Raw genomic sequence first — 13,932 nt, 5'->3', positions numbered from 1 at the left:
TTGACGAATCTGTTTTCTGACGACCGCCATTAATTGTTTCGATCCTGGGAACTGCATTTTGTTTACTTAAGCATGGAGAGATAAGGCTGTCTGCTCTGTTTATACTGTGATGTCACCAAGTTTGGAGTATTAACCCAATTGTTGCTGAAATAAGAAGTGGTTTTCCTATATTTTTCTTTTAAAATGGCAATTAAGAAAGTGGCTGAGAAGCTGGAAATAACTATGTTTCAGAAAATAATGGATGAGATTGAGATAACGAAACAAAACCTGCGACAGGGTTGTAAGGAGCTGAAAATTGAATTGAGTAAAATGAAGCAGGAGATTAAAGATATAGGGGTCCCTGTGAGAGAGGTGACCCTGGAAGGGGTCCCTGTGAGAGAGGAGACCCCGGAGATTGGAACAAACGTGGAACAAGAAAAAGATTTGGAGTCTATGGACTTTAGAAACAAAATTTATTGTTTGGAGACACAGGAGATTAAAGACATAGGGGTCCTTGTGAGAGAGGAGACCCTGGAGACTGGAACAGGGGTCCCTGTGAGAGAGGAGACCCTGGAGACTGGAACAGGGGTCCCTGTGAGAGAGGAGATCCCGGAGATTGGAACAAACGTGGAACAGGAACAAGATTTGGAGTCTATGGACTTTAGAAATAAAATCTATTGTTTGGAACTCAATGTTATCTCTGAAGAAATTAATGAAGATTCTAGAGATAAAGTTATCAATGGCATGGATAATCTTCTGGACTGGAATGATGTGATGGAGCCCAATATAGAGAAAATCTATGGAATTAACTGCAGCCATGTGACAATGGAAAAACTTTCAAGAGATGACCCAGTGTATTTTGAAAAAAAGAACAGAGATATGATTTTACAGCAGTATTTCAGCAACCTATTCAGAATGGATGGCAAGAAAATATTTGGGATAGAGGTAATTCCCATCAGACTCTTACTATATGACTATGGCTTTGACAGCAAGATTATTATGGAATACTGATAATGGAAGATTGGATACTGAAATTACTGGACTTAACAAGACTACTGAAGATGGAAGATGGAAAATGGAACTAATAGGGATAATAGAACAATGGCTACTGAAATTACTGAACCTAACAGATTCTGATGTGATGGATTAATTGAAATGTTTATTTTGACTATGGTTATGACAACAAGATTATCATAATTAGTAATGAGATGGATTAATCGATATGCTTATTTGGAAAAAAAAAATTGATAGATATATTTCTTAAAGAATTGAAACCTCTCTTTGACTTTTTGTGGAAAGAATAAAGTAATGTTTATGAGATTTGATGATTAAGTAAGATAACTACTGGAGGAAAGTGATTTTATAATATGACTTAAGAGACAGGATTGTTATATATTATAGACTTATAACTGATTTGATCTTTGACAAATGGGAAGTCAATATTTTACTTTTTATTTTTTATTTTTGTTTTTTTTTTCTTTTTTTCTTTTTGTTTAACTATTTTTGATTTTGTTTTTTGTCTTTGAATGTTTTATGATTTTGTCTTGTATGTTTTATGAAAATCTGAATAAAAATTATTGAAAAAAAAAAAAAGATGATAGCAAAAAGAATGTTGTTTAACTAGATAGGTCACGCATTCTATTCTTTTCAGATTGTTCATTATTCTCAGCCACTCTCCAATTTCTCCCCTTTTTTTCTTATATTATTTTGTAACACTTTTCTTTTTCACTCAAGGGTTTTTTTAAAATACTTGTTTTGCTTATTTACTTTGTACATGTTAGTATGTCGTGGTAGGTAAATATATTTCTTAAAACTTATAGATTTTTGAAATTGCCTTTATTGTTCACTTGTGGAAAATTTCAATAAAATAAAACTGGGGAAAATAGATTCTATTGGTATAGTTATTCTAGCCCATTCTGCAAAATTTCTTGTTGCTTAGAAGTTTCCTTATTCTCTTCCTATACTTCTCTAACACTTTGTTCATTGTGCCATGGCAAAAAATTTCTGCAATCTAACTTCTAATGGAGCTTCAATTTCCCCCTCCTTTCTGCTCCCCTGCAGCCCCCCGATGCATCCTCAAAATCTCTAGAAACTTGGGGGACACTCTGGAGCAGAGTTGGGGAGGAACAGAGACGAAGGGGAAGAGGGATACAACCCAATGGCTGCCATTTCCCCCACATGTTCCATTGGAGTAGTGCTACATCATGACATTATTGTTCTGGGGGTTGGGGAAGGGGGTAATAGAAGTCAGGGCATAAGATGGGAAATAGGATGTTGATAGGACTTCTGCTGCCACTTATGAAATCAATGAACACTTTTGTTTTGAAAAAAGGAGGGGGTTGGTGAGAGAAAAAGCTGTAGATTCCAAAATTTACATAGAACATACATGATCCTTCCTAGATAAAAACAGCCCCCAATTCACCATCTCCAAGTGAGGGAGGGGGTTAATTGGGGGGGCACTAGATAAAACACCTTGGTGTGGGTGAAAAGACTGGCAAAGATGCAATAATTTTCTGTGTTCTGATGTATGCAGACTGTATCACATGACGATGTAAGGTAGTGGCTATAGAGTCTCTGCCTAAAAAAAGCCTGGCCTCAGCTGACAGTGGATAACTTTCTGTATGGGAAGGCTTCCAACTTCAGGCTTGAGCCACATGACTTCTCTTTTTGAGAAGTTTTGGCACTGTCGTAAGGATGCTACTTCAAAATGCAGCAAAGGTTGCCACAAATCAATAGCTAAGTGTAATACTGCCCAAGTTTACTCAGAAGTAACCCCTACTGAATTCAGTGGGGTTACTCCCAGGTAAATGGGATTAGGATTGCAGTGTTCAGTGGGTGTTACACCATGGTAGCTGTGTTTAGGACTGCAGTCTTAGTATGTCTGAAATTAGCTTTCACCACACCTATGTAGAATCTGCACTATATTGCTTGCAACTGATGGGACCTTAGCTCCGCTGTTAGTACAGATGAATTTAAAGAGGTGTCCAGAGCACTGTCTAGTCCTGTCATGTTGGATGTGTTTTACTTACTAAGGCTGAAGGATGTGGACAAGTTGCTTGGATAGGTTCAGGTGACCACCTATGTTGTTGACCCTTGACCCTCATGATAAAAACTAGCAAGGAGAGGAGGGCTGGTTGGGCTAGAGAGGTGATTAATGCCTTCTTGCAAGGATGGGTGATCCTTGCCTTCCTAAAGGAGACAGTGCTAAGGTGGTGATAAGACAATGCAAGAAACCGTCCCTGAATCCAAAAATATAAACAATTATCGGTCAATCGCTAATGCCCCCTTCTTGAGCAACCTTCTTGAGCAAGGTTGTGGGACATATCCAAGCTCTCATGGGTGAAACTGATTTTCTAGATCCATTTCAATTTGGGTCTGTTTTTGGCATGGAAACTACCTTGATTGCCCTGTATGATGACCATTGTGATTGCACTGTATGATGACCATGTGAGACAGTGGGAGTATGTCCCTCTTAATTCTGCTTGATCTGTCTGTGGCTTTCAGTGCCATCAACATGGTATTCTTCTGCAGCAGCTGTCCAAGTCATGGGTGGACAGTACCGCTCCTACTTGGATGGCCATCTTCAAAGGATGGTATGTTGTTTGGCACCGTAGAGCCTTCAGTGGGGGATGCTGGAGGGTTTGATTTTATTCCCCATGCTGTTTAACGTCTACATGACACTGCTGATTGGGATCATCCAGAGTTTTGGAGTTGTTACAATATGTTGATACCAAGCTCTATTTTTCTTTTACATCTGCACGTGCAGCAGTGGATGTGCTAGATTGAAGTATTGCCTTAGTAACAGACTGGATGAGAGCCAATAAATTGGAGCTTAGTCCAGAAAAGACTGAGACACTGTTAGTGCGTGGTTCACAGGACTGGATGGGTGGGAGTTGGCTTGCTCTGCATGGGGTTATACTCACTTTGAAGGAGCAGGTGCATAGCTTGTGAGTACTTCTGCATCCATTACTGTCTCCTGAGGCACAAGTGGCCTTGGTGACAGGAAGTACCTTCCATCAGCTTCATCTGGTGGCCTAGCTACACCTCCATCTGGACAAAGGATAGCCTAAATTGTCTGGTAACCTTTAGGTTAATTACTGCAACACATTATATGTGGGGTTGTCTTTGAATATGGTTTGGAAACTGCAGCTGGTGTAGAATTCATCAACTAGATTGCTGACTGGGGCAAGATGGACTGAGCATATAAAACCAATTCTAGCATGACTGCACTGGCTACCAATTAGTTTCTGGGCTCAATACAAAGTGCTGGTTTTGAGTTATAAAGCCTTATGAAACTCAGGACCTCAAGGAGTGCCTCTTTCTACATGAATCAACCTGGGCCCTGTGTTTGTCATCTGAGGCCCTGCTCCAGGTGTCCTCTCCAAGGGAGGTGCAGAGAGTGGCAACATGAGAATGGGCCTTTTCAATGGTGGCTCTCCTCGGAGAATGCTGTCTCTAGGGAGGCATTTTCTGATTTTAGGCACCAGGCAAAAACTTAATTTATCCAAGCTTTTAGCCCTTGATTGGGACAGTAACTATTTATGTCTGTGGCTTCATTCCTTCTAGTGGGAAGGTTTGGATCTGTCTTTTTTATAAATATTTATGAATAAGCAATTTAGGTTGTTTTATTCTTATCCTTTTATTTGGTTTTAATGTTTTTAGTTGTTTCTTGTCGTATGTTGTAAGCTGCTTTGAGACACTTATGTGTAAAAAGTATAGAATAAATAAAATAACAACATCATTCAGCTTAATCCCAGGGATCCCTTGGGTCATTTAGTGATATATAAAATAATTAAATACTGGGCATTATGATGGGCAGATGGTTACATTCTAATAGGCAAATTCATGATGTAATTGTTATGAAGCCTTTCTCCAGATGTGATATACAGAGTGCTTTTTGAAAAAGGATGCCTTGCAGATGATGAGCAATGTGTTAAATCAAATATGTCAGAATATGTCAGGATGATTTCTAGAAGAGACTTTAGTATGCTGAGGCACTACTCATAATGCCCTCCCTGATTGTGTTACATCAACAAGATCAGGAATCTTCAAATTAGTAGGTTTGAAAGCCTATTACTAGATCATGAGACATTGAATCTCAGTGGTGTCATGTCATAGAAATACATTTTACCATTTAGAATAGTGAGAGAGAATATTGCAAAGTATAATTTATGTATTTATATGTAGTAGTATTATAATCAGGATAACTAATGAACTGATGAATTCACTATTTATTCCTTTGTCAATTTGTGCACATTTTTCAATCCTGATTGATGAACTTATGGAGTCCGTTAAATTATTAAAACTAAAGGTGGTGTTTTTAAAGACACCAAATCTACAGAGATCCTGACCCACCAGGTGTTTTGAATGCAGAATCTCTATGGATACTCTGAAATATCTCACTGGATTGTACTTAACTCTTCCTTTAAAACAAGTTTTCATTGTGCATACAGTTTCTGTCTTACTGTACCACAGACATACCCGTTGCCCCCACACCTGCCAAAGAAGACTCGTGAGACGCTGCATTGGTTTAAATGTTTTATTTAATAAATATAACATAATTTGAATCCAAATTCAAACATATCCAATCGTAATTATTAACTACTTATGGGCAGGTGAGGAATTGCACTATTCTGGTGGGGATGGAATCCCCCCAGTCTCCTGGGCATGTATCACAGCTGATAGCTGTGGTCTCTGATGCAAGGATATGGGCCAAGACTCCCTCCTTGCCCAGTGAATATTGGGAGTGGTTTGCCATGCGCGTCCTGGCCCCACTGTACACAGGTTCATCCCAGTGCGCATGACAATCCACAGGGGCACCCGCCAGTTATCTGCAGACCGGAGTCCTGCAAGATTCCTGAGGGGTGTCCTTACCCAAAAATGCCTCAGAATACCTACCTCTCCCTGCACCAAATTCCTCACCTACCTGAACTCAATGCCAAAACTGGCCGTCACCACACCACTCCCCTAAAAGCCAAACGAATCATCCCCACAGTATAAAGTAGGCAAAACGTGAAGGGCTCCAAAAAGCGGGGCCCAACCAAAAAATTCCTACTCCGACTGGCAAAGCCCATACTGCCAGAGGGAGGGAGGGATGGAGGGAGGGATGGAGGGAGGGCGTGAACAAACATGAGGACAAGAGTTAGGGAGGGGGAGCAGTATTAAATACTACTGCTCTCCTCCCCCCCCCACTGAGGCATGATGTGGCCTCACACTACTCCCTCACCAATTGGGAGTAGACCTCCCGAGCCTTCTCTACCCATATGGGGTGAAGGCAAACTCGCCCTCACTCCAAGGTGGGAACGCAATTGTTGACACTTGTCATGAGCATAACATCTTAATGCAAAAAATTCTATTAACTATTATACATTGCAGGATGTTCTCCAGAGATAATGACAATGTCTCTGTTTGGACTTAATGACACAGCCAAGGTCACATAAATGTTGCCAGTATATGATTTCTTTCTTGTAAGAGTTATAAACTGAAAATGCAGAAGACTAGCACAGTGTTAAATCTTTCACATTTATTTTGGGGTACATTATCGATGAAATGAAGCAGGGGGGGGTGGAATCAGCATATGGCATTACAAGGCCTCAACTTTATACGAGTGATATGAGTACAGTGGCTGCCTAAAGAAATTGTCTGGGTCAATAGGGAGTCCCTAGCCTTCAAAACTGTTTACACACTTTAACAGGTCTACCTCAATTGGGTCCACCCAAATTAGGCCAGACAATTTGTTAGATAATGCCACAATCTAGTTTTAAGAGTGGGGAAAACACACATACCATACCGTTCATCATTTTACAAATCCCCATGGTGCCCCCTCTTAGTAGTTTTTTTCTAAACCAAAAAGCTCCAGTTGTTATATCCTTTATTCATACGGAAGATTATCTAGACCCATGATGATATTGGTTGCCCTTCTCAGCACCTTTTCAAGCTCTACTAGATATATGGAGAGAGAGAGGTTGCAACCAGAATTGTTCACAGTATTTCATGTTGGCACTTTTTATAAGGGTGTTGTGATACTGGAAGTTTCATTTTCAACCCTTTTTCTAGTAATCCCTAGCATGGATTTTTTTTTCATAGCTTCTGCACACTGAGTCAACATTTAATTGAACAATCCATCATGATCCCAAGATATCATTCAGTGCATATGTAAAGCTAGGGGTCATTAGTTTTGTTTGCTGACATGTGCACTACTTTGGTCACTTTGTTTGCTGTTCATTTAGTTTCAACTGATTCTTTTAGACCAGCGTTACCCAACCTTTTTCGACCCAACACCCCTTTGCAAAATCTTTTTGTGCCCAACGCCCCCCTCAGATTAAGTATATGCCAATGCTTCCTATTCGTCCCTTAAAATATGAGTAATGCATAAAAGGTATTTTCAATTATTATTACTGATCATTTTTGTCATGCCTTTTTATTGCACTTAGATTACACATTGAATTCTTAGTATAATTTATTAATATACATACATAGTTATAGAAAAGTAAATCATAGAAACAACAGGTAGCGAGTGTGTCCCGTTCCTGAAGAAAACCAGCGAATAACTGACTGTCTGCGTCACCCGTTTGCACACGGCACTCATCCGTTGGAAGAATGCTCCCTCCACCAATACACCCAGCTTATCAAACACTCTCTCGTGATTGGTTCCAACATCCCTCAAGACAGCATCAGAACATTACCAAGTGCCGGGGCGTGGCTAATATCCCCATTCCTTGATATGACACTGGCCACTATTCAGAATTTCTTTACTAAAGAGCACACACTATTTATAGTGTTATTTCCATGAATTGAGACTATTAAATACATTCTAACTGGGGACAAAACAGTTTAAAAATTAATGATTTGTGTATTAAATAAAATTAAACTTAAATGCTTCAACTGTCGCATCAGACCGCCAAATGTCGACGCTCCCCTAATGAACCCAAATGCCCCCCTAAAGTTTGTAGTCACGCCAACGCCCCCCTGAAAGGCTGTAACGCCCCCCAAGGGGGTACTACCGCCCACATTGGGAATTGCTGTTTTAGACCTTTTCACAGTCCACTTTGATTTTTACCACCCTGACTGATTTTATGTCATCCACATATTTGTCTTCTTCACTGGTTACCCCTAATGTTTCTGAACAAGTTAAGAAGTCTACACAACTCAGAATGTAGTGCAACCAGGATTGGTTGTTGGAAGGGGTAAGCAACCGATTGGCTACAAATGGCTCCAGAATTTAAAAGGGGCATCATGCAAGACACCATCATGCAATAGTCAGCTCATTGAACATGAAAAAGGTGGGACATACAAATAGTTTCCTGGCCTCTAAACGTCTTGGGAAGTCCAGGCAGAATGAGATTAGCAGTGCTTTGGAGGTTATGAGCCCTTTACTAGTCTTGAAGCCTGGCAGAAACTTAACTTCACCATCCTCTGGTGGTCCTCTGGCATCTGTTAAAAATGTCATGACCTCAACAGGAAATAACAAGCTTAAACAGCTGAAGGAACAGCTCTCAACAAACCACAAACAAGATAGGCCAATGTTCTAGAACACATGCTATGATACTATTTAAATAATTTGCTTGAGTTGCCTTAAAAGAAGCAAAAACTGTAAAAGTAGAACAGCAGTCTTCAACTAATCCAGCCCTGGGGTCCATAATATTGCTCACTTTTTCCATTTTTCACAGATGTACATCTGTATTTCCCCCATCCTTCCCTTTCCCTTCTCTCTGACATGCTCCTCTATCTTTCTTGTATATCTATTTTGTACTCTTTCAAGAAAATGTTGGTGGTAATAACGGTCAGAGCTTGGAAAAGTTACTTTTTTGAACTACAACTCCCATCAGCCCTAGGCAACATGGCCACTGGATTAGGCTGATGGGAGCTGTAGTTATTAACGGTAATAATATGTAGTGGGTGCTACTCATGCAATCCACCAGATACTGGGACAGGACACATGGTTTAACACAGTAATTGAAGACCAATGCAATAAGAATATTTAGGAGACTCTTAAGTTATTGTTAAAGCAGAATCAATAATGTGATATGATGCTGGGTAGTGAATGAGGATTTAACATACTGATATTTTTTTAAAAGTCTTTATATTTATTATTTCAGAATACAGGTATATAACTGTTGTAAAAAAATTCAAAATTTAATAGACTTTTTAACAAAGACCAGATTATAACAAATTATATACTGTATAAATCACACCTTTGTTAGAATGCCTTTGACATTCTGATAACAAAAATATCACATGGGGGCATCAAGCTCATGTTTGCATATATTGTTACATCTTGGTACTGATCCTAGCTAAAAGGTGGAATATAAATAAATTAAATATGTGGTCTTAGACTGCAGTTCTATATGCTCTTGCCTAATGTGATTATCACTAAACTCAATGGGACTTACTTCTAAGTAGACATGTATAGGATTGTACTGTTAGTGGTTTCAGGTCCAAAAGTAGCATTATGCTGTTATTTGTTTGGGCTCATGCCCTTTAGGGCACCACTCACAGATGGAAGCCAGTTTCCACCATCATATCCCCAGCTGGACAGTGAAACTGTGTGCATGCATGGTCCTGCATGCATGGTTCTCCTTTGCAGTCCAATAGCTGGTGCTAAGCACAGACCCTTTCCCAAAAGGATGGAATCCTGTCAGTCAGCTCTCAAGTGAAAGATGTCTAGATTCAGTCCCCCAGTTCCTCTGTCCCATCAGTTATATTTTTAACCTTTTAGAAAGTATACCTTGTGTATGGCCCTGATTCATCTGTCAATACTCCTTTTGATTGGGGCAATTACCTTCTTTGATGAGAACAATTCAAATAACTTTTATTTTTGTTTCTCTCAGCAGCAGCAACAGAAGAACCAGAGGTAATTCCTGACCCTGCCAAGCAGACAGACCGTGTTGTGAAAATAGCAGGGATAAGTGCTGGAATTCTGGTCTTCATTCTCCTCCTCCTACTTGTCATATTAATTGTAAAAAAAAGGTAGGTATTGTGGATTTGCCATTTTCTTTTCATTTGGTGTTAAGCTCTAAAAGGAATTCTTTCACAGGTCATTGTATATGGCATGTACAATACACTGATATAATTGAAACAATACTTTCTTTTTTACATACCATCTTAAGGTTTAAAGCAATCTGCCTTTTGATTAACCCTAATGAGTCTACTGTATCTAACTGACTTGTCTTTGAAATGATTTTATGGATTATGTTACCTTCTTTACCATCATTGAAAATATTGAAAGCAATAGTTACAATCACATTACATCACCAATAATTTTCCACAGTTATAAGTATGCAAACCTGAAAATGCAAAAAATGTATTAACTAATACTGAACAATAACAATTCATAGTAATTTCCATAGGAAAGACAAAAAATCAATAGCGCCATCTTCTGGAATAAAAAATAACTCAGGAGAAAGGAATAATTTTGAAACTTCACAGTGAACAGTTTACATGTTTCTTTTCTTTTAAACTAACAATAAACTTGTATATAAAATATCTTTAACTTAGTTAATCCGGCACAAACTTTCATAATCATTGTCTATAAATTGTCAGGCTACTAATAAAAAAACCTACCATATCCCTCTTTTCCTGCATTTTTCCCTTTTCACCCTCTATCCCTTTTGGATGCACAAACTCCACTGTTTTAGAGTAAGACAGTGTGGAGATATTAAGCTGCTTATATGGAGTCAGTCTGATGTTCCATCTAGCTAGTGCTGACCACTGTGACAGAGAGACGCTCTTCGAGGTCTCTGATAGTTGTTTTCCCCAGCTCTACTTGCAGTCCTTTAACTGGAGGTGCCAGAAATTGAACCTGGGACCTTTATGCATGCAAAGCATGTGCTCTTCCCCTGAACTATAGACTTTTTTTCCAAACAATTTGTGCATGGCAAGGTTGCTGTTTTTTTCTAAACAAAAAGAGTATAAAAACAAGGATATATTTGTTTCTCTGTCATGTTGAAATGATTTTTCTATCCATTTTTACCAAACAGAAAAACATTACAATTGTGCCTGAAAGTCATATCTATGTCTTAATTGGTTTCCATTAGACTTTTTTTTTAATTTTTTGCCTTTTTACAATTACCCCCTGGAGATATATAACATGGAGAAGAAACGTCTGCATTAGAAACCTTAGGTATGCTTAAAGTGTTCTGTGTTAGTTAGATACATATGTGATTTTCCCTTTCACTTTTTTTCCTGTTGTGTACCTCTGTGCTTAAGAATAAACCTAATACTATATGACAAAAAGTCCACCTTTATTAGGCATTTGTGCATACTAAGGTGTGAATCCATAAAGTTCCCAACTTTTAAGCCGCAATCTCTGCTTAATTTAAATATAGTTATTATTAGAGTTGCAAGGATACATCAGTGGGAAATGTCCTTAGATAGTATATTAGCATTCAGCTTCCCTTAGAGATTTGACACATCTACTACCTCATCATCTATTAGTAGGTCCATGTATCTCATTACCATTTGTGTTCATAGTAAGTTGCCTATAGCTATCTGACAGGCTGTTCCTACATTCAGAGTAATTGCTTCGTCTTCATATTGGCCCTTTCCCGACTTTTCCCATGCTCTGGAAGTATGCACTGAATGAATTTTTAGTTACATGACGTAAGCTTTACTGCAGGAGAGCGCAACAGATGGAGCAGGTGGACCCAGATTTACATTTTTAAGGCTGTAATCCTAAAGATGTTTATATGGGAGTAAGCCTTATTAAACTCAGTGGGACTTACTTCTGAGCAGGCATGCACAGATTTGTGATGTAAGTGACTCACAGGCTTATGCTAGAACCACAAAAAATTCAGGTTCCATTAAATAAAGTATATTTCTAGATCTTACAGTTTCAAAAATAGGCCTAAATATATGGGCCAACCTGTTGTCATATAAGATGATGGGAGGGATTACACAGGATATATAAAAGGAGTCAGGCTCACAGCTTTCCTTAACTGGCATGTTAAGAGCTTCTCCATGCCTGGCTCATGGGATTCAGTCTTCTTTGTCTGATGTTGAGGAACAGCCCGTTCTGCAGGTCCTTGTGCATGAATTTACCAGAATTCTGGTGAAATTTCAGTAGCTATTCATTTAAATTCATTTGAGTATCTTCCAAGTGGGAAGAAACTACAAAACTACTATGGCATTCCACATGTGGAAATTCTAGTTTGTCAACAACTGTAATTTCATATCTCATTGTTTGGGGGGGGTTGCTTTCAAAGATATTTTGTTTGCTATTTGAGGATGACTATTGACAACACTATCAAAACTGTAGTTTCATTGCCTGCTCTAGTTCAATACCTTGTATATAACTTGATTTGCATGACATGTTCATAGCTATGTGCCAGCTTGCCCCTAAGCATTCTCCCGGCTTGTTCTTGCCACCTCATGAACAAGTTGACAAGACCCTGCAATGTGTGTACCTTTATATCAATAAGTCCTGGTTATATAATTTATAGAAGTTTTCAGATAAACACTATTAATTTAAATATGAAGTGACAGATATAAATCCTTCCTGGGCAGTCCCCTTGCTTGCCTGTAGTTGTCCCCAGGTCATTGTAGAGAGGATTTCATGTAAATCCCACATCTATAGATTTATTTATTTATTGTACTTATATACCGCCCCATAGCCGAAGCTCTCTGGGCGGTTTACAGTAACTAAAAACATTAAAACAAATATACAAATTTAAAAACACATCTTTTAAAAACAATTTAAAACAATTTAAAACACATGCTAAAATGCCTGGGAGAAGAGGAAAGCCTTGACCTGGCACCGAAAAGATAACAGTGTTGGCGCCAGGCAACTTCAGATTCACTGAAGTTAATTCAGATTTCCCAGTTATTGAATTCACAGCTTTATATTATAGGGTTTAAACTAAAAGTCTTGCATTTTCTAATTAACCATATCAATAGAAAGCCTTTTATTTAACACCCAAACCTGAAACTGGTAAAAGATGTAACTGATACCTGGTAATACAGCTGCAGGTGCATAATGTGCTAAGCTCAGAGCCCAGCCTTTCCCAACCTTGGGTCCCCAGATGTTGCTGACTACAGTTTCCATCACTCCTGACCATTGGCCATGCTGGCTGGAGCTGATGGGAGTTGTGGTCTAACAACATCTGGGGACCCAACGATTGGGAAAGGCTGTCATCGCCTATTCCATGTTCAAAGTAGGCAGGAAATTAGCTCATTTAACGGCACTTTCCAGTATGGACATTTTTCATGATGATAATTTAATCAGATGTCTCTCCTAATACATAAGTCATTCATTCTCTTTCTTGTCGTTTCCCCCCAAATAAGTGGGCAATATTATACATGAGCCTTTGGGCAAAAGTCACTGAGGGCATTTTCTTAATCCTTGATAATACAATACACACTGAAGAGCCTAACGCACAACTATATTGAAATATGTTAAAGCTGACTTTAAAAAAAGATTCACATGACTACTTTTTGGCATGATGGCCGTACATTAAAATGATCTGACACATCTTAAAGCTAGAGCCTAGGCTATGCTTGCCAAATGAAACCTGCTTAGCTCTTGCTGTTTGGAGCTTCCTCACTAGCATACAGAGACATACACCAGACTGCCCTGGGCCCTAGTTTTCATGCTCTCCAGCATCACCTTCCAATGCAAGCAGCACAGAATTAAATAGGCCTGCGCACCTTACCTCCTGTTTCAGTGCCCTAGTGCACTGTGTGCACATACCTGTCATCACTGCAAAATGGTGGTAGGGGTGTCAATCCCTTAGGGATGACTCCACCATTATTGTGGGTGATGGTAGGCATGTGCATGCAGCGAGGGAAGTAGGTGGGGCAGGAGGGCCTATTTAAGTCTGCATCTGCGGGTGTTGCCCCACTCCACGATGCGCAGCAGCAATGGATCGCTGGATGTGATTTGCCCCACAATCCGATGCAGGTGCTCTATCCTCCCAGTCTGAGGAGGTGCCCTTCTGGGACACAGGGGCCTTGGGC

General features: G+C 39.3%; 1 protein-coding gene across 6 annotated transcripts in view; it reads left to right on the top strand.

Annotated features, from left to right (window-relative positions):
- PTPRK (protein tyrosine phosphatase receptor type K) overlaps positions 1-13,932 on the top strand; it is a 579,201-nt gene that overhangs the window by 486,462 nt on the left and 78,807 nt on the right. For 4 of the 6 annotated variants that reach the window (XM_061623802.1, XM_061623800.1, XM_061623805.1 and 1 more), the window contains one exon: positions 9,810-9,948. In XM_061623802.1, the coding sequence (XP_061479786.1) occupies positions 9,810-9,948 (139 nt within the window). The remainder of the gene's footprint in view (positions 1-9,809; positions 9,949-13,932) is intronic. The other 2 variants (XM_061623803.1, XM_061623801.1) reach the window with 1 other exon arrangement.

This window comes from Rhineura floridana, chromosome 4, assembly GCF_030035675.1.
Source record: "Rhineura floridana isolate rRhiFlo1 chromosome 4, rRhiFlo1.hap2, whole genome shotgun sequence".
Taxonomy (NCBI): Eukaryota; Metazoa; Chordata; class Lepidosauria; order Squamata; family Rhineuridae; genus Rhineura; species Rhineura floridana.
Note: the sequence above shows the minus strand (reverse complement) of the source record. Positions and strands in the feature narration are given on the sequence as shown.